Below are 19,445 nucleotides of genomic sequence, written 5' to 3'. Positions count from 1 at the left end.
TATTTTTTTACTTGAGAGGTAGAGTTGCAGACAGTGAGAGGGAGAGACAGAAAGGTCTTCCGTCTGTTGGTTCACTCCCCAGGTGGCCGCAACAGCTGGAGCTGTGCTGATCCGAAGCGAAGAGCTGGGTGCTTCCTCCGGGTCTCCCATGCGGGTGCAGGGCCCAAGCACTTGGGCCATCCTCCACTGCCTTACCAGGCCACAGCAGAGAGCTGGCCTGGAAGAGGAGCAGCTGGGACTAGAACTGGCGCCCATATGGGATGCTGGTGCCGCAGGCAGGATTAACCTACTGCACCATGGCGCTGACCCCCACTTCCTTCGTCTTTTTATTCTTTTTTCCTCTGAGTCCACTGGAACACTCACTTGCTATTTGGAATCCCTGAGCTTGGACACTTGGAGGGATGACAGCGGAGGAATCCTATAGAAGGGACACAGTACACAGATTGTTGTGAGAATGGAAATCTCTGGGAAGATGCTGGGCTCAGTGATGGATTGATCATCTGGGCAGTGAGGGCCAGAAACTTCAGGCCACACTGGAATTTATTTTTGCAAAGAGGCTTGTCCCATATCTCTGCAGCAGTTATTTTTCTCACTGTAGCTGTGCCCTTGGGGAAGAGGTGAAGCCAGGCTATGGCTTGCCAAGTCCTATGTAGAGCAGGCAGAAATTGGAGTACCCACTCCCTGCTGGGTACTACACTGAGACTTAGAGCTCAGGTTGTGCTCATCTAATCATTTTGTTTTGTTCTTAGGATTTATTTATCTATTTGAAAGGTAGAGTTAGAGAGACATCTTCTACTAGCTGGTTCACTTCCCAAATGGTCCCAATGGCCAGGGCAGGGCCAGGCTGAAGCCAAGAGCCAGCAGCTTCATCTGAGTCTCTCCTGTGGGTTCTGGGCCCCAAGTACTGGGGCCATCTTCTGCTGCCTTCCCCAGCACATTAGCAGGGAGCTGGATAGAAAGTGAAGCAGCCAGGAGTTGAAGTGGCACCCGTGCGGGAAGCCTGCATCAAAGGCAGCAGCTTAAACCCTGTACCACATAGAATCCTTACAACCCTGAGGCAGAGGGATCAGCACTGATAATGAGGAAACTGAGGCTCAGTAACTTACCTGGTATCTTAGTGTTAAAGGAATTTTTAAGAGAAAAGTCCTTATTTTAAGATTATAATAATTAGAGGTGTTATGTTTAACCTTACTCATACAGTTGCCTCTTGGTGTCCATGTGAACTGATTCAAGGACACATACCCCCATATACCAAAATCTGGGGCAACTGATGGTCCCTTATTTCAAATGGCATTGGGGTAGACATTTGGTGTAGCACTTAAGATGCTACTTGGGACACCTGCATCCCCTGTCAGACTTCTGGTTCCCACCCCAGGTACTCTGGTTTCCAATCCAACTTCTTAACAGTGCACATCCTAGGAGGCAGTAGGTGATGGCTCAAGTACTTAGGTCCCTGCCATCACATGTGAGACCCAGAGGTAGGTTTGCAGTACAGGGTGCAGCCACGTACATGGAACTCAGAATCAAGTCATACTTGGGGTTATGACCCAAAGCTGTAAGTTTGATTTTTTATTTATTTACTTTTTTTTTTTGGACAGGCAGAGTGGACAGTGAGAGAGACAGAAAGGTCTTCCTTTTTCCGTTGGTTCACCCCCCAATGGCCGCTGCGGCTGGCGCACCGTGCTGATTTGAAACCAGGAGCCAGGTGCTTCCTCCTAGTCTCCCACGCGGGTGCAGGGCCCAAGGACCTAGGCCATCCTCCACTGTACTCCCGGGCCACAGTAGAGAGCTGCACAGGAAGAGGAACCGGGACAGAATCCGGTGCCCCGACCAGGACTTAGAACCCAGTGTGCCGGCGCCGCAAGGTGGAGGATTAGCCTATTGAGCCACGGCACCGGCCTAAGTTTCAGATTTTTCAAGGAAAGTTAGGCTGTCTTCCATTAAAGGGTAGTGGCCAGGGAGCTGTCAAGTTTCAGATAAGACATGTTTGAAGAGGATTCTGTATTTATCTCTTTGTTCAAAATCTCTTCCCCTTGGGGCCAGCATTGTGGTGCACCAGATTAAGCCACCGCTTGCAGTACCTATATGCCATGTCCAAATGCCAGTTTGAGTCCTGGCTGTTCTACTTTCTATCCAGCTTTCTGCTAACGTGCCTGGGAAGTCAGCGGATGATGGTCCAAACACTTGGAGCCCTCCCGTCCATAGGGGAGAGACACAGATGGAGTTCCCAGCTGCTGGCATCAGCCTGACCCAGCCTTGGGCTGTTGTGGCTATTTGGGGAGTGAACCAGCGGATGGAGGACCTCGCTCTCTGATGCTCTGCTTTCAAATAAATAAATTATATATTTAAGGGGGAAAAAAAGTCTCTTTCCTTTCCCCAGACTCGTTCAGTCTCAGATCTCCCAAGACTGTGGTCATGTGTGCCAGTTCATCTAGATCCTGCCCATGCCACTTAACACAGGGCCTGGCACTCTGCCGTGGACTGTGTTGAAGTTGGATGTGATGTTTCCAGTGTGTGGAACTAGCCTTTTCTTGCTCTCCTGACTCTTGAGGGTTATTGCCCTTGGGTCATCTCACGGTGAAAGTGGCTATAAACCTCCTTCCTTATTTTAAGGGAGAATCACAGGGCATTAAAAAGCCTGGTAATTACTTCTGAGGAACAGCAGTTTCGATGAGTTTGCTACTCAGAACAGCCAATCCTAATAAGGGGACAGGATCTACCTTGGGCATCCGTGGGCCATGACTGGATCCCAGGTCGCCTGAGTGAGTTTAGATGGCTGTGCTGCTGAAGCCCTTGGATGCTGGTACACCCCAGGATAGAGCCATTGTACCTTCCCAAGCAGGCGCTCAAAAGCCATGGTAAGGGCCAGCGCCGCGGCTCACTTGGCTAATCCTCCGCCTGCGGCGCCGGCACACCAGGTTCTAGTCCTGGTTGGGGCGCCAGATTCTGTCTCAGTTGCCCCTCTTCCAGGCCAGCTCTCTGCTATGGCCCGGGAGTGCAGTGGAGAATGGCCCAAGTCCTTGGGCCCTGCACCCACATGGGAGACCAGGAGAAGCACCTGGCTCCTGGCTTCGGATTGGCACAGTGCGCCACCTGTAGGGGCCATTGGAGGGTGAACCAACGGAAAAGGAAGACCTTTCTGTCTCTCTAACTCTGCTTGTCAAAAAAAAAAAAAAAAAGGTAGCCTGCTTACCTGCTCCTTTTCAGGGTGGGCATATGCGTAGGGTGCAGGTGGTTTGGCCCAGGTCCCTGGCCTGAACTGCCCCTTGGGTGGGTGTTCTGACCTCTTGTCCTTGGCTTGTATCCAAACCACAACTGTACAGGCATGTTTGGAACTCCCTCTCCTGAGCAGAGCTGAGTTTTGGAGGAAGAGCCCTTTGCTCTTCTGTTCCAGCTTGATACCCAGCTTCCTTGGGCCGAGGTTGCTCTTGCCTCCTGTCTAGAGGGGCAGGCCTCCAGCCTAAGGCAGGAAATGGCTCAAACCAGCTTCCATCAGAGCCAATTTGGAAACCTTGGGGATGGGGATACTGACTGTGCCATTTTTATCTTCTCCAGCCAAGGAAGCTAAAGTTCTAGGCAAAATCACTTCTTAGCATGAAACAACCAGTGAATGGTAGGTGCACAGTGTGAACTTGTCTGTCTCCAAAGCCCATCCATCTTCCATGGGACACACTACTCGCCACCTGAGTGCTGATAGGAGAGGGTTTTCCCCTCACCCCCAGCCTTTTTCAGGGCTTCTGCCTCATAGCTACCCAGCGACCTCACAGGCCCAAGAAGCCAGACAGAGCCAGCACAAACAAGTCCAAAGTACCTTTAATGTGCAATACAAAAGTAGAAAAATAGCTGAGGCTAAATAAAGGGAGGTGGAGTAGAGACTGGGAGGGCAGGACCACCCCTCACTGCCAACCTCCCCTCTCCCCCATAGGCCGGTACCTGTCCTGGAGGGGAGAGGGAGAGGAAGTGAGTGGTGGCAGCATCTTCGGTGTTTCCCCCAGAACCAAGCGGGTTGAGGCCAGCAACGCCAGGAAGCCCACAAAGGGGAAGGTGTATGAGGAGCTGGGGTGGGAGGTGGGGAACACACCGCATCATTCACACCACAGAGCAGCCTTCAGCTGGGGGGCTCAGGGCCTGGACCACATCTTCACGACCCATGGCAGCTAGGACTTCCTCCAGCACCCTGAGGGTGGCTCTGCTGCCCTCTTGAGTGGCCCAGTCCCTCAGCAGGGTATAGGCTGGCGTCTGGCCCTGGGCCATGGTCTCCACAGCCTCAGGCGGGTAGCCCAGGCGGCCTGCCAGACCCCTCCAGCCCCTGTCAGCTTCGCCCGAGACCTCCAGGAGCCGCTCTGCTTCCTCCTGCTGCTGCCGGGGGAGATGCAGGTAGAGTCGGCAGCCAGGCTCATATTGTGGCCCTAGGGTGGGAGACACGAGTTGTTACCCGAGGGGTGGGTGCTGGCACAGCAGCACAGAGAGATCCAAAGGACCACAAGATGGAGAAAGGGGCTCACCCTGGCTGGGATCGCTGGGCGAGTCCAAAAAGACACTGTTTTCATGTCTCTGGTCCCTGTCGAGGCCACCCAGTTCTGCAGTGCGAGCTTTGGCCAGCTGCCGTCTTTGCTTATGGGATCGCCAGCTATGGGGAGCAGAGGGGACCTGCCAACCTGCTCCCACTTTCACCAAGACAGGGAGCAGGCCGGGAGTCCAGCTGGGGAGGGGATGCCAAAAGGCAGGCCCAGGCCACCTACCACTTGAAGGCCACGTATGCAAGCAGACCGAGGACCACAGTGGCCAGGAGGGCACAGTAGACGGGGATGATGTTGCCTGAGCCCTCGGGAGGCTCATCCGGGAATGAGGAGGAGGTATTGAAGGCCAGGGCTGTGCCTGCCCCTGTGCGTACCCCGTCCCCGTCCTGCCCTCTCAGGCTCCTATCTGTGGAAGAAGGAGAGAGTCAGGAGCAAGGAACTAAGGTGAGGGTCTCTGACGGACTCACACCTGTCGTCAAAAAAAGTTGGCAAACACTCAGCTGGACAGGTAGAGTCGCCAGCTCCTTGCAGGGCATCTAGACTGGGCTGGCCCACTTCCCTGCCCTCACCTCCGACAGGCTCACCTCTGCTTGCCAGCCTGGACACCCAGCCCTTCTCAGATTGCTGTCTGTGCCTCCCCAAGCTTCCAGGCCTCTGCTCGTGCAATCCCACTGTCTCCATCTGACAAGTCAGCAGGCTTCTCCCTTTCCTGCCCCATTTGCACCATCTCCGCCAACCACGGCACCAGAAGGCAGTGACTGCGTCTCCTCCACCAAGTCTGGATTGTGAGAGCACAGGGGTTCCTGCTGGCCCCCACAAGCAGCCTCTGGGCATGGATGGTCTTGGAGAGTTTTGCAAAATAAAGCTGAGCCAGAAGGGAAGTCAATGTTGCTGCTCTCTTCTGCCCAGAGGCCAGCGGTCCCCAGACCCGGCACAGACCCCACCAACCCCCCCCACCCCGCAGACAGCAGAGACAGGGACTCTAGAGCCTGTGACTGGGACTTGCTGGTGACCTACCCAGCTGGGGTACCTCCTAGCCCGCCCAGGGCCCAAGATCTGGATCAAAGGGTACTTACCCACAAAAGCCATGTCTTTGCTGTGGTGGGAATCCTGAAGCATGGCTCTGCTGGTCAGCCTGGATCCCCGGGAGGTTGCTCCTGAGTCCACGACGGGCTGTGTTTAGGGGTGGGGGGAAATCCTCAGGCCAGAAGTCCCTTGGAGTAGCCTTGTCTTCCGGCTCACTCCATCCTGATTCATTCCAGGGCTAGACCAGTTTCCTCCTGTGGCAGGCGTGATGGAGGTGACAGAGCTGGCGGCAGCTGGAGGGGTCAGGCTGCAGCTCATGACAGAGGACAGCTTAGAAACCACCGTGTCTCAGAGACCCTGGTCTGAGTCCAAGGATGCTAGAGGCGCGAAAGGCAGACATAGCCTCTGGTCCCGTCTCAGCCAGAAGAGAGTGGCAGTGGGGACTCAGCCCCACATGTCTCAGCAGGAGCCTAAGGCCCCAAGGCAGGAGGCTGTCTTGTGGTGAGGATGCTCCTCTGTCGGTCAGTGTCTGGTCCTCTCGAGCTCAGAGGCCGAGGAGGAGGGAAGCTTGGCAGATGCAGCAAGGCCACAGGGCCATGGGCCCAGAGACCGCCTGAGTGGTCCTTTCTCACCCGGGAATTCAAAGGGCCAAACCCTGAAGGGCAGGGCCCCTCCATCCCAGCACCTCCCTGGATGCTATGGCCCTGACTCTGCTAGGCCCCCTTTCCTGAGGTGTGGGGAAGAGAGGTACCAAGTCTGGGTGGAGGAGGACCCTTTCCTGGAGGAAATGGAGAACAGAAGGGAGGCCCCCCCACCCAGCAGTTAACCATCGCATACCCAGATGTCTGCCAGCCATGTGCCCACAGTAAGGCTAAGTCAGCAATCCAGTGCTGTGGCCAAGTAGACTGGAACACAGGCTGGTGGCCCCTGCCACGTGTAGGGTGTGTACACTGAGCCACTGAACACCGAGGGGCTCTTCTGGGACCTTTGTTGACAGGTGGGCCTGTGACCAGCGCAGGCAGTAGCGCACAGGCCTGGCGTCCACCTGCCCGACACCACCCTGAGTTGGTAGAATGGAATCTCTCACCGCCTCCGAGCCAACAAAGCAACAACCCAGCATGCCCACACAGCCCCGAGTCACGCACAGACACACGGACATCGGCTTGGGGACCACAACATCCACAGGATCCCGAGGTGGGGGCAGAGAGGCGCCCTCTGCTCCGCAAGCCCCAGGCCTCCGCCCCCACTCCCCCCTGACCTGCTGCGCTGTCCCTCTCCGGTGCACGATCCACTTAGCAGGGCGAGACTTCGGCCTCTGAAGCCGCGAGACCACCCGTGGGCCCACCCGCGGGCCCGCCAGGAAGCCGGCGCGGAGTCCCTGGGGAGGCCAGGTTCGGGTCCGCCCAGCGCGGGCGGCACGGGGCGGGCCGGGAGGTGGGACCGGGAAGGGGCCGGACAATGGGGAGGCGGGGCCGGGCGGGGTGCGGGCGTCCCCCGGCGGCCTCGCCCTGTCCCGCAGGGACGTGCGCGCTGCCCACCCAGCCCCAAAGCCGGAGAATGTGAGCCAGGCGGCCTCGAGGCGGCCACCGCGGTCCGCGACGCCGTACGCACGCACACTTGGAGACACAGCAGCTACAAAACTAGGCCGGGTTTATTGCCAAGAACGGAGAGCTGGGGCCGCCTTGAGGGGTTAAGGCCACGGGCGACCCCTGTGCTCCGCCGGGACTGGGGGCTCGTAAGCCGGGGACCCCTGGCCCCAGGTTGTGCAAAATGTGCAGCCGCGAGCGCGGAGGCAGCGCGGGATTTCAGGGTGGCCCCGCCTCTAAGGGCGAGGGGCGGGACTTCCTGGAGTGCCGCGCCCGCCAATCCCCGAGCTGGGCGGGAGTGGGGCCCCGCCCACCCGCTCGCGCGGCCGACTCCGCGGTGTTCCCGCCGGCGCCTGGGCGGGGCCTGCCTGCAGGTCGGGCCCGCTGGGGGCGGAGCCGGGGCGGCCAGGCTGTCAGCGTGCTTCTCCGGACCCGTACTCCGTCTCACCGGAGGACACCTGGGTGATGCGCCGCGACGATGACCGCCACAGCTTCCGCGCGAACTGGTTGCTGCGCAGCTGGTGCAGGCAGGAGCGGGCGGAGTGAGCTAGGGCCAGGCTCCCGCGCCCCACCCCAGCCCCCACCCTGCTCTCCATCACCTCAGAGGGCTTCCCGGAGCCCACCACGATCAGCTTGCCGTCCTCCAAGCCCACGAGCACGTGGCTGCGCTCCTTGGTCACCGCCACGCTCCGGATGGGCACCTTCATGGGCAAGGGCGGCGCGGCCGGCAGCAGTCTGGAGCGGGGGAGAAGCACAGAATGGGGGGCTTTGCCGCCAGCAGACGGCTGGACATGCCCACAGGGGTGCCCAGAGAACGTGGGACGACAGGGACCACCCCGGTGTCCCCTGACAACCAGCATCAGCCTGAGGGGCCTTGAACCCATGCATGGCGGGGCTCACTTGTTTAGGTGGAGGATGTGCAGGGCGCACTGGGCCGTGCCCAGCAACACAAAGTCCTCTGTCACTGCCAAGGCCGTAGGCTGCTCTGCCAGGGGCAGGGAGGCCCGCAGCCTCCCGTTCACGGAGTATAAGTGCAGTGAGTAGGTGACCTGCAGGGAGCGCGGAGTGTCGGCAAGGACAGGATCCCCCACGCCTGCACCCCTGTCTGCTGGGCACCCCTTCCCCATACCTGGGCCCCAGGACGCTCCCACGCTGAGCTCTGTACCACAATCTGGCCTTCAGACCCCAGTGCCAGGTGGGACACGGGCCCAGGCAATGCAGCACCCGGAGGCCGTAGTGCTGCCACAAACTGGCCACGGCGCACAGTGTGTATGATCACAGTTCCATCCTGTAGACAGGCGGCTTAGGGTGCTGGGCAGGGGTTCTGGCTCCGGGGGCAGCGCCAGCAAACACCCACCCGAGAGCATACGCATGCACACACCTCAGATCCAGACACAGCCATGTCCAGTTCAGTGCTGATGGCCACACAGCTCACTGCAGCCTCGTGGCCGTACAGGACCTGCACAGGCTTTGGTGCCAGCCCTACTGACAGACCACCCTGTGGGGAGCCGGGGCTGGCTTAGGACTGGCCCTTGGACGACAAGGCTGAGGCTCAGGAAAGTCAAAGGCCTTGTCCAAGCTCAAAATGCTGAGGGCCAGCGAGTCTCAGGCTTGTTTGCAGGAAAGGGAAGACCGGATGGGCTGCAGGTCTGGGCCACAGGACTCCCGCAGCGCTGCCCCGTCCCCCCCAGACACACCTGCTGCAGGAGCCGCCACACCATGCACGTGGTATCCCGAGAGCCTGAGATGAGGTAGATGCCACACGTGTCCAGTGCAAGGCAGGTCACTACATCTACATGGGGAGGGGAGTGGAGGGGAGGGGAGTGTACAAGCAGAACAGAGTAGCCATAGCCTCCCTGACCAGCCTCAGAACGCCAGCCTACACCTGTAGGCCCCATCCCCCCAGCTCCAAGGCTGCTCATACCAAGGTGGCGGCTGAGCTGGTTCAGCAGCTTGCCTCGGGGTAGTGCAGTCACTCGCAGGCTGCCATCCCAGTGGCCACCACTGAACAGCAGCTTTCCATCAGGGGCTACAGCCAGTGCCTGCCCAGTCACGCCACTGCCTGGCACCCAGGGGCCGCTAAGCAGTCGCTGCATCCTGACCAAGGGAGGGAGGTGGCAGGTGAGGCCAGGCCACATGGGAGAGACCCACACCTTCAGGGATCTCCCCTGTAGCTGGTTAACTCTGACTGGGTAGGAGAGGACTCAACCCACCCCCACCCATAGCCCTCTGTCCTACTTGGGGTTGCCCATGGTGGGGTCTTTGCTGAAGCTGAAGTAGTTGCTTATGTTGCGATCATAGGGCAGCCAGCTGTGGGTGCCCAGCAGCCCATTGGCACTCACAGTCACCTGCAGGCAGGATTGGACAGAGGTGGGCTTGGGGCAAGTCAGAGAGGGGGTGGGGCTGAAGTGGAGCCCCGCCCAGTACACTTACCAAGAGGTCTGGGGAGCCCTGGGTGATGAAGGAGTGGGGCTGCCGGTGGGGGACCAGGGCTAGCACCAGGGGCACACCCTCACTGACCACCTGCAAGGTGAAGTGCAGAGTTGGCGGTGTCTGAGAGCCCACTGGGGCCCCGACTACATGATGTGCTTCCCAGGACACCACTCCTTCCTTTGCCCTCTGCCCCCAGGGGTCACAGCCTATGTGTCAGAGATGCAGAAGTCACTCCCAAAAAGCAGGTTTGCGAGACCAGTGGGCCTTCAAGGGGGTGTCTAGGGTGGTGAGCCAGATCCTTTGAAAAGATCAAGCTCGGTCTCAACTCTGGTTCTCCCACCCCCTTACTCCTTGAGCCCCTAGCCCAATGGCAGGAGGGGAGGGCAGCCTCCAAGGCAGCTTGGGGGCTGACATTGTGGCACAGAGGGTTAAGCCGCTGCCTGCAACACTGGCGTCCCATATGAGCGCCAGTTTCAGTTTTGGCTGCTCTACTTTTGATCCAGCTCCCTGCTTGTGCGCTTGGGAAAGCAGCAGAAGACGGCCTGAGAGCTTGGGCTCCTGCCACCTATGTGGGAGACCCGGATCAAGTTCCAGGCCAGTCCCAGTCCCGGCCATTGTGGCTATTTGGGAAATGAACCAGCAGATGGAGGATCTCTCTTTCTCCCTCCCTCCTTCTCTGTAACTTTGCTTTTCAAATAAATGAGTAAATAAATCATTTTAAAAAATGGTCAGCCTGAAGCCGGCGCCGCGGCTCACTAGGCTAATCCTCCGCCTAGCGGCGCCGGCACACCGGGTTCTAGTCCCGGTCGGGGCACTGGTCCTGTCCCGGATGCCCCTCTTCCAGGCCAGCTCTCTGCTGTGGCCAGGGAGTGCAGTGGAGGATGGCCCAAGTCCTTGGGCCCTGCACCCCATGGGAGACCAGGATAAACACCTGGCTCCCGCCATCGGATCAGCGCGGTGCGCCGGCCGCAGCGCGCCAACCGCGGCGGCCATTGGAGGGTGAACCAACGGCAAAAGGAAGACCTTTCTCTCTGTCTCTCTCTCTCCCTGTCCACTCTGCCTGTCAAAAAAAAAAAAAAAAAAAAAATGGTCAGCCTGGGGTCAACATCCAGGAATGCAGGCAGGAAGGGAGGGTCCAGCCAGACTGCCTGCCTTCTGATCTCCCCAGGGTTTTCAGAGGTGGTTGGGTTCATCAACACTGTCCTGGCCCGCATGAAGAAGGCACTCCCATACTCTAGCCGTGTTTAGCTTATTTTCCAATGTGCCTTTAAATTGGATTGGATATTCCCTTATGTCCCATGACATCGCTAAGAACAGTGAAGTTAAACCCATTTTGCAGAATGGGAGCCTGAGACTCCGTCCTCCTCCTACCTCTGCGAAGAAGGCCTTAAGCTGGTCCAGGTGCTGGAAGATGCTGGGTGAGTTAGTGTCCAGGCGCGCCAGGCGATGGGCTGCTTCCTCAGCCGACAGGCGCGTCGGATGTGGCTCCTGCAGACATGTGGGCAGTTAGCACCACAGCCTGGGCATCCCCAACCACTGTGCTCCAAGCTGGCCTCACCTTCAGCAGCTGACAGGGAGTCTGCCCAAAGTTGCTGATAATGCCCTCTAGAGCCTTCCGTTCCCGCTCATCTGCCACGTGGTCCAGGTCGACAGCCCCTGGGCAGGAGGCAGGGCAGTCAGGACTCCCTCTGCCCTGTGCACCTGCCCCCGCTCATCTGTACCCTGTTTCCACTTCAGTGCAGTGCACCACCCACCCTCATAGGTGCAGTAATAGAAGACATTGAGCGCTTCCTCTGCTGCTGGCCCCCGCTGCTTGTAGCCGAAGATGAGGTCGATCCACTCGTGCAGGTGGGCAGACACATACTCTGACTCCTGAGGGTCCGGGGGCGGTCAGTCCAGGGCTGGCTGTGCCCCCAGGACCCTCAACTGTGGGTGTGCACCCATCTCGATGTGGCCGCCTCCTCACCAGAGCCCTGCGGTGCTTCTGGATGAAGTCCTCGGGCGAGCTGGCCCACGGAGGCAGCACCACGTCGCCCACCTTCTCGTTGGTCAGCTGGAGGCAGCCGAGGTCAAAACCTGGCAAAGGACTGGGTCAGCTGCACCCTGTGCCATCCCTGTCACTCCTGGCCAGTCAGCCTGGGCTTTCCATCCTCACGCTGCCCGTGTCCTACCATTCTGGTTCTCCAGGAAATCAGGGAAGTAGAAGAACTCTGGGATGAGCTCCTTCACGTCGGCAGGGCTCTCCAGGCGGGCCTGCCAGGCTGCCGCCACCGAGTGGAACTGCCGGTCGGAGCAGTCAAAGCTGGAGAGGGACACGGGGCCAAGGTGAGCCAGGGAGAGAGGGTGCACGGAAGGGAAGTGGGGAGCCAGAGGCCAGTGAGGGATCCCAGGAGGGCCTGTGTTCCCCTCAACTTCCCCCACACCCCTGGGGCCGCACCGGCCACTCTGCAGCTGGACGTGCAGGGAGGTAAAGGGCTCCACGCGGATGAGGTAGTGCATCACGCCTGCTGCGTTGGAGTAGTGGGTGCCATAGTGGAACTTGTCAATGGTGCCGGCAGGGTCCTCAAAGCTCTCGTACCTGGTTCCACAGTGAGCAGGAGTCAGCAGCAGCCCCCGGCGCTCATCCCCACCCCGCTGAGCCAAGCCCCTGCCCACGTGCTCACTTCTCCCTCACGAGCTGGGCATGCTTGGGGTTCACCACACCGATGGGCTTGGACAGGTCTCGGAAGACAGCCGGGTTGCTGAGGTCCAGGGTTGGGGACACATAGTCCTGCAGGACCCAGGGGAACTGGCCGCCCACCAGGACAAGGACTGCATGAGGGTCCCGATGGCCCTGCCTGCCCACCCTGCCCAGCCCTCACCCACAGGGAGCCAGGTACACAGCCTGCCCAAAGGCTAGGACACCATCTGGAGGGGCCAGAGAGGAGCAGGACAGACTGCCCTGGGACAGGCTTCCTTTCAGGGGGAACAGAGGCCAAGATGGGAGGGGCAAGGGCTGGAGGGGGCTCTGTGGAGCCTGCGGGGGACAGAGGCCAAGTCATGGCCAGAGGCACACCTTCCCAGGACCAAGCTCAGGGCTTGGCCCACTGGCAGGCCCTAGCCTCGGGTGAACCCAGAGCTGACAGATCAGAGGGACAGGGCAGAGGTGTGCAGAGGGCCCTCACCACAGGGTACTGAGACAGGTCATTGTAGGTCCGCCCCGCAATGGTATTGAGTTGCATCAAGTACTCGAAATTGGATATCTCACGCTGTACCCATTTCTGGGGGACAAGGCAAGGCAAGAGGTAAGCCAGCAGGGCTGTCCAGCACTCCCCCCGCCCTCAAGATCCCAACGGTGCATCCCCCACAACTCACACTCAGGGTGCTCACCTGGGTAAGGCCTGAGGCACGCAGCATCTCCTGCGGGGAGCGGCTGCTTAGGTAGCCTTGGGTGGGGGGCCGCAGGCGCAGGAGCCATGAGTACACCTGGTTCCGTACCTGAGTGTGGGGTGGAGTGGGGTAGGGTTGGGGTCTGGGAGCCTGAGAAGGAGATGAGGCTGGGGTTCCGCCCGCTTTACAGGGGAAGTTGAGGAAGTAGTTGGCCTGATCGATGAAGAACAGCTCAAGTGCAGAACGACGCAGGTTGAAACGCCGGAGGTGGACCTCTCGCAGCTGGGCCAGCGGGCGCCGGAAGTCATGGCCAATGCCTGTCGGGACAAACAGTAGGTGGGAAGTCAGTTGCCCCAGCTCTACCCACACCTCTGCCGTTCCTGCCACACCCACCAGTCTGCTCCACCAGGACGCACCCTCCTCTGTTTCCACACGCTCGGTGCTGCCGTCGTAGAAGTACACATGCTGTGTGGTGACCTCCAGCAGCCCGGAGACCACGGCCACTACTGTGACCAGCTGGCACTCGGCCGACAGCACCAGCTTCTCACGCTGCTCATCCAGTTCCACCGCCTCCATCCTGGGGACCAGCATTTGCCTTGGGATCCAGGCTCTGGGACCGCTTCCTGACACACCCACCGGCCCCCAGTTATCGCCAGGACGCCAACCCCTCTCCCCGGCTGCCCCTTCCCCAGCCCCTGCAGGTCTGGAGTCCCCATCCCACTCTGCTCATGTCTCAGTCCTGCTCTGGGGCGGCTGGCTACTGATGGGCAACAATCAGCCATGAGACAGTTCTCTCAAGGCCCTGCCTGATCTTGGAAGGAGACTGAAGTTGGGCAGCAAAAAGGCCATGCACTCAGGGCATCCATGTCACAGCAGCAGGCACACGCAGGCAGACCCCTGCCCACTGCCCCAGGCAGATCTCCCCAGAGGCGGTCAGTTGGCTCCCAGCCCCACTCACGGGGTCTCTAGTGCAGCCAGCTCGTCCTCGCCTAGCTGGTCCTCCTGCAGCTCTTCTTGGGGGGTGCTGACTTTGGCTTCTTTGGTCACTGCCAGAGGCAGTGAGGCCTCTTCAGTGAGTGTCAGGGGAGCCTCACCTGCAACGGGCCAAGAGTTTGAGGGTATTTCAAAAAGCTCATGGAAGAACAGCATTAAAAGAGAAGTTGGCCTTAGGACAAAAAAAAATTTTGAAATGCATGCATAGTTTTTTCACAAATTACAGTTTCTATGAACTTTTCTTGAAGACCCCTCATTTACATGGACTTCAAAGATTTTTGCACCAAAATAAAAATCTTTTAATTCCATTTTCCACACACTTCTTCAGGCGCTCATACTCAGCCACAGCAAGGCAAGACAGGAAACACGACTTGGGCAGATGGAAGTCAGCACACTCCTCACCCAGGTTGTCCCTTAAGGCGCTGGCTTCCAGGTGAGGGTCGAAGTGGTAGTTGGGCACCAGCTTCAGGCGCATGCGCGAGTACGTCTCCGCACTGGACAGCTTCCAGTGGGGGGTCGGGGGCTCCCTGCAGATATGGCCCGGGTGGTGGTCACGGGTGGGCCCACCGAGGGCTATCGGCCTCCCTACATCCAAGCCCTGCACCCCACCCTGACCCCGCCCCACCTCAGCGCCCAGGCCCCGCGGGGACAGGAGAGCTGGCGCCACAGCGCCCCCCAGTGCAGCAGGGCGGTGGAGTGCTGTGCTGCCTGCTGCTTCAGGGCCGCCACGTGGCGCAGCCCCTCCAGGCGTGCTCGCCGCTGCGCGGGTTCCAGCACCAGCTCCTAGGTGGAAGACAGAGCTCAGCCTGGCTGACTGCAGCCAGTCCCCCGGTTTCTCTATCTTGCCCAGTCAGCCCGGGTTCTGGGCACCTGTGTGGCACAGATCCCCGTCCCCAAGCCCGGGTACCCACCTGGAAGGCCCGACGACTGCGCATGCGCTCTCGCTGGCGCCGCTGCCCACTGCTCATGAGTGTGTCGTAACAGGCGTTCCAGAAACCCGACATGAGGTCGTGGCTCTTAGCATAAGTGTCCATTTCAAACTGCGACATGGCGGGCTGCACCTGCAGGGTTGGGCAAGAAGAGACCAGTGCTGGACACTGGCCCCCAGGCCCCACCCCTCTTCCCCCGCACCCACCTCTAGGCACCTGTTTGTCAATGAAGTGGCGCCATTCGGGTGTGGCACAAAAAGCTTGGAAGTCCTCGAAGAAGGTGGGGCTGCCGTTGGTGGGCGGCAGCGAGGGCAGACCCCACTGTAGTCCCAGGGGCCCGTAGGCGCGGTCCAGCAGCGTGCGCACCAGCGGCACCAGCCAGGAACAGCGCTCCGTAGCTGCTGCGGCTGGGGGTGGGGGCTGCCCATTCTCCGTGGCCATCTGGGAGGAAGAGGTGTCCAGCGCCCGACCCAGGGCGGCTTCCAGCTTGGAGAGCACATAGCAGGCCTCCTCCCGGCGGACAGGCACCACCGTCTGCAGCAGCATGTGTAGTTTCACATAGGCCTGGGCATGCAGCTGTGGGTACAAGAGGGTGCGGGTGGCACCCGGCCCCTCTCAGTGCTGCCCACCCCTGCTAGGCCGCCTCCCACGGCATCTCCCCCTGTGCTCACCTGTGGGTCCTCCAGCAGGATGTAGCCGAGCACAAGACGCAGGCCAATCTGTGCCATCTCGCGGAGATCAGCTGTGCCATTGGCCAGGTGCGGCCAGGCTCCCAGGCGATCGAGTAGGTTGCACACACCTTCAAAGAGCTGCCACACACAACATATTTCCCACAGACGTCACGAGACGTGTCCAGGAATCCACGGGGAGGCAGCAAGTGCAAGTTCGGGCAGGTGGCCAGGTGAGGTTTGAGCACACAGACAAGCCCATGCTCACGTGCACTCCATCTGCCTCCCAGACCAGGTGCCTCAGGCTGTGCACACCTGAGCACTCACTCAGCTCACAGTACCCCACCCTACCCCCCAACAGCCGCACCTTCTCACTCCACAGCTCCTGGTTACCGTGGCCCTCAGCACAAAGGAAGTCTTGTAGCAGGCGCAGCAGCCAAAGTGCCTGCTGGGTGAGGCTAGCCAGGACCCCTGGGGGCGCCTCCTTAATGTCTGTCAGGGCTGATTCCAACATCATCTCCAGGAGGCTGGGAGTGGCAGTGGGACTTAGGGATCTATCTGAAAGCATTCCTTGCCTCCAGAGACCCCTTGCCCTCCTGAGCCACCCTCTCACCTGCGCTTGATGTAGTCCGGTGGGCGCACAAGTGTGGCTGAGGCCCCCAGCTGGGTGAGCACCGAGAAGACCTGGCCCCGCTCCCGCCAGGCAGCCTCGTCGCTGCCTTCCACGCCCCGCCACGTCACGGAGAACAGCACATTGGTGAGCAGGTTGCACAGTTCCTCCTCAGAGGTTTGCTGTGGGCATGGGGTGGGGTGTGTGTTGTGGGCTGGGAAGTGAGAGAATCAGGTGGACCCCCACTCGTCCCCTCTCAGTACCCCACGTCCACTACTGCTAGGGATGGTCAGAAGCAGAGCACTTGGCTAACAACCAGCCTGGCACCAAAGGCCTAAAAGAAAGGCATAGGGGCCTCTGCCATTCCCTGAATTCTAAGGAAGAAACCTGGGGTCTCACTAAATTCCCAAGAAGAGATGGGGCACTTCACCGAGTAATCCCAGCCTTCAAAGACCTGTCTTGGAATTCTCTGGAAGAGTGCCATAGACTGAGCAGAGGCCCATCCCAAACCAGAAGCACAAGGCAGAACTCCCGGAGCTGTGCTGCCTGTAGGCCCTGCAAGGTCCCAGCCTTCCAGGCTCTCTCAAGGGCCCTTCCAAGGCCCGGCCGGCACCGTCCACTCGGGCTCCATGCGACTCGCCCCGTTCTAGGGCCCCCCACCCTCTGGGAACATGACTGCAGAGGGGAGACGCTGACTGGTGGCTGCAGGCCTGGTGTCAGACAGGCCGCCCTTGGAAAGGTCACACAGCCACCCGTGTCCTCCACGCAGCAGCTGCGATGGGCGCCTCACCTGAGGGTTGCTGGTATTAGAGGTGTCATCCCCGCTGATGGTGGGCTCCGGGAGGCTGCCATCCTCCAGCACATTGGAGAGACTGGAGCTGTGGCGGCCGGGGGCAGCAGGGAAGGGCCGCGGCCCGTCTAGCGGGGAAGGTGTGCCAGGCTGGCTGGCCGGAGTGAGGGTCCCGCTGCCGCTGCCGCCACCAGCAGTGTTGCCTGAGCCCACACTGGCCCGTTCCAGGCCCAGGTCAAAGGGTGTGCAGAACGGGGACAGGGCATGGTAAAAGGCATCAGGGTCAGGGCAGGGGGCCTCTGAGGGCAGGAAGACATCAGAAGGCTCAGCAGGTGACTCGGTGGGTGGCTTGGGCAGAGATGGCTCTGGGGAGGTGGGTGGCTCCGGCAGAAAGGGTGAGGGACTGCTGGCTGTGGCAGCCTCCAGGACATACAGCCGGGTCAGCACATCCTGCCAGCCAGCCTGCTGGGCCAGCAGCCGCACCACGTCTGGCTGTCCATAGATGAGGTGGAAGAGCTGCCGGAGCAGGGCACAGCAAGTGAGGGGCTCACCCCCACCTCCTCCAGCCCCTCATCTTGGGGTCTTTTCTGTAGAGACTTCCAGAGATCCCCTCCTCACAAACAAAGTGAAGCCATCAGTTCCCCTCCCTACAAACTTTTCATCTCTCACACCCACCTGGCGACAGATGTCCAGGCGGATGCTGAGGTCAGCCTGGAAGGACAGTTGTACCACAGCCAGCAGATCCGAGAGGTTCAGACAATCTGGGGAATGGCCAAAGGGGGCCTAAGGGACTGGCCCTTATAGAATGGGGTGCAATCCTGGCCCCTACTCCGACATCTCCTCCCTTCCTGGTCTTTTCCTAGATACCTGTCACCCCCCTCCACCTGACCTGCCTGTGGCTGCAACCAGGTTGTACCTGCCCCCAGGATCAGCTTGTAGAGGCCCTGGCAGAGTTGGGGGGAAATGGTCCCCTCAGGCAGGCAGGCGACAAGACCCTGGAGACCACAGTCCCGCAGCCGGAGCCGCTGGCGGCATCGTTCAGGTAACCGCTCATTCTGCTGCAGTCTGCGCAGGATCTGCAGGAGGGTCATTGGGGGCTGTCCTCACCAGGAAGGACCTATTGTGGTGGTGGGGGGTCACCACACAGGTGTGTGGATCCAGAGGCCTATGAAGACAGCTTTGCCAGCAGACCCCGAGACTTGCAGGGGCCCCAGAACATGGGATGCCAGAGCTGGGGACGGGCTGGGTGTACCTTGCAGACTCGGTCGGGCAGCAGAGGCAGTGATCTGGGCCGCACCAGTAGTGCCAGCAGCACCTCGAGGTTCCCCGGCTCCAACAGGAAGACAGCCAAGGACTCCTGTGCCGGGGAGCCCTGCAGCAGGGCCAGCAGCAGGTCCAGCGTACCCACCACCTGCCGACACAAAGTCTTATCCTGGGCTGGGCCTTCTACAGGGTCCACACCCCCGCCTCAGACTCACCAACCTCCAGCCTACCTGGCCATCATCACTTGTGGCTGCCAAAAAGTTCAGCACAACCTGCATGTCTTCAGCAGAGAAGTTCCGCACCAGGAACTCCCGTGCCAGGCCCAGGAGGGAAGTCTGCACTGTGCGCAGGTCATCAGCCGCAAGGGGGCGCTCCCGGCGCGGGCTGGTGTGTCCAGCAGGCACATCCAGCCAGGTCCAGATGGAGGGTAGAGATCAGGGAGGATGAATGGGCGGGGCAGGTGACCCAGAGTAATGCAACTTCCTGTCCCCAAGGTCACTGTGTCAGTCTGCCCCCAACCCCCGCCGCCTATCCGAGTGCACCAGCCTCACCTGTAGTGGGTGCGCAGAGCATCGAGGATGAACTGGACCCCATACTTCCTCCGCAGCTTCTGTCTGTGCTCCCGGACTATGCTGGACATGTACTGGATGTGGCCTGAGTGGGCATCAGCACGGGGCTCAGGCCACCAAGGGAAGCTAGGCCCCTTCACGTGCTCCAGGACGGGGCCATGCCCCTGCCACCCCCCGAAGGACAGGGACAGTTTCCTCTCAGACACCCAGGGCAGAGTTGGGTCCTGGTCAGATTCTGTCCACTCAGGGCGTTCAGAGCAGAGCTGTGAACGTCTCACCCCACCCTGCCCTACGGTCCCTCACTCGCTGCCCACTCCTACCGAGGCGCACAGCAAAGTCACTGAGGGTCCAGAGGTGAACGTTGAAGAGCAGATGCTGGTAGAGCCCGTACAAGAGGGGCCCGCTGTTCTCCGCTGCCACCTGCTCCATTAGCAACTGGGCAGACATGAGCACGTTCATGTCCATGGCCCAGCTAGGGACCTGGGGTGGGAGGAGGAGCTGGGATGAGCTGTCAGGTTCGACCCACCTGCTGTGGAGCCTCTCAGCTTCTGCCCTTCCTAGCACAGGCATGGTGGACACCAACAGGACCAGCCCCACTGTTCAGAAACCTGCGGTGGCTCCCAGCCTGCTGTACAGGTCCCCTGCCCCAGCCTGTGGGGCCCTTTTCTTCAGATCCTCTGGCACCTCTG

General features: G+C 60.1%; 2 protein-coding genes across 6 annotated transcripts in view; both read right to left on the bottom strand.

The window, feature by feature from the left end:
- Positions 1-3,795: 3,795 nt before the first annotated feature.
- Positions 3,796-6,955, bottom strand: LOC133766473 (death domain-containing membrane protein NRADD-like). 2 transcript variants are annotated; one of them, XM_062200149.1, is made up of 5 exons: positions 6,805-6,955; positions 5,597-5,800; positions 4,743-4,926; positions 4,506-4,630; positions 3,796-4,409 (listed from the first exon to the last, which is right to left on the bottom strand). In XM_062200149.1, exons 2-5 carry the CDS (start codon positions 5,637-5,639, stop codon positions 4,090-4,092), a joined length of 672 nt encoding a protein of 223 aa, XP_062056133.1. In that variant the 5' UTR covers positions 5,640-5,800; positions 6,805-6,955; the 3' UTR covers positions 3,796-4,089. The 2 variants fall into 2 exon arrangements, with proteins under 2 accessions (XP_062056133.1, XP_062056131.1); XM_062200147.1 differs by having other exon boundaries at positions 5,597-5,693.
- A 146-nt stretch (positions 6,956-7,101) lies between these two features.
- The window catches only part of NBEAL2 (neurobeachin like 2), a 28,999-nt gene continuing 16,655 nt past the window's right edge, over positions 7,102-19,445 (bottom strand). For 3 of the 4 annotated variants that reach the window (XM_062200721.1, XM_062200723.1, XM_062200724.1), the window contains 34 exons: positions 19,077-19,236; positions 18,739-18,841; positions 18,418-18,571; positions 18,177-18,335; positions 17,841-18,000; positions 17,600-17,685; positions 16,925-17,440; positions 16,138-16,316; positions 15,892-16,051; positions 15,528-15,665; positions 15,073-15,432; positions 14,839-14,988; positions 14,553-14,710; positions 14,330-14,454; positions 13,893-14,028; positions 13,351-13,511; positions 12,935-13,251; positions 12,730-12,825; positions 12,229-12,353; positions 12,003-12,143; positions 11,737-11,867; positions 11,532-11,641; positions 11,320-11,437; positions 11,124-11,221; positions 10,937-11,053; positions 9,566-9,655; positions 9,371-9,480; positions 9,057-9,229; positions 8,830-8,924; positions 8,514-8,630; positions 8,262-8,420; positions 8,033-8,181; positions 7,732-7,867; positions 7,102-7,650 (listed from right to left, as the gene is read on the bottom strand). In XM_062200721.1, coding sequence (XP_062056705.1) covers positions 7,546-7,650; positions 7,732-7,867; positions 8,033-8,181; positions 8,262-8,420; positions 8,514-8,630; positions 8,830-8,924; positions 9,057-9,229; positions 9,371-9,480; positions 9,566-9,655; positions 10,937-11,053; positions 11,124-11,221; positions 11,320-11,437; positions 11,532-11,641; positions 11,737-11,867; positions 12,003-12,143; positions 12,229-12,353; positions 12,730-12,825; positions 12,935-13,251; positions 13,351-13,511; positions 13,893-14,028; positions 14,330-14,454; positions 14,553-14,710; positions 14,839-14,988; positions 15,073-15,432; positions 15,528-15,665; positions 15,892-16,051; positions 16,138-16,316; positions 16,925-17,440; positions 17,600-17,685; positions 17,841-18,000; positions 18,177-18,335; positions 18,418-18,571; positions 18,739-18,841; positions 19,077-19,236 — 5,292 coding nt within the window. In that variant the 3' untranslated portion in view covers positions 7,102-7,545. The remainder of the gene's footprint in view (positions 7,651-7,731; positions 7,868-8,032; positions 8,182-8,261; positions 8,421-8,513; positions 8,631-8,829; positions 8,925-9,056; positions 9,230-9,370; positions 9,481-9,565; positions 9,656-10,936; positions 11,054-11,123; positions 11,222-11,319; positions 11,438-11,531; positions 11,642-11,736; positions 11,868-12,002; positions 12,144-12,228; positions 12,354-12,729; positions 12,826-12,934; positions 13,252-13,350; positions 13,512-13,892; positions 14,029-14,329; positions 14,455-14,552; positions 14,711-14,838; positions 14,989-15,072; positions 15,433-15,527; positions 15,666-15,891; positions 16,052-16,137; positions 16,317-16,924; positions 17,441-17,599; positions 17,686-17,840; positions 18,001-18,176; positions 18,336-18,417; positions 18,572-18,738; positions 18,842-19,076; positions 19,237-19,445) is intronic. The other variant, XM_062200722.1, reaches the window with a different exon arrangement.

Source organism: Lepus europaeus, chromosome 9 (genome assembly GCF_033115175.1).
Source record: "Lepus europaeus isolate LE1 chromosome 9, mLepTim1.pri, whole genome shotgun sequence".
Taxonomy (NCBI): domain Eukaryota; kingdom Metazoa; phylum Chordata; class Mammalia; order Lagomorpha; family Leporidae; genus Lepus; species Lepus europaeus.
Note: the sequence above shows the minus strand (reverse complement) of the source record. Positions and strands in the feature narration are given on the sequence as shown.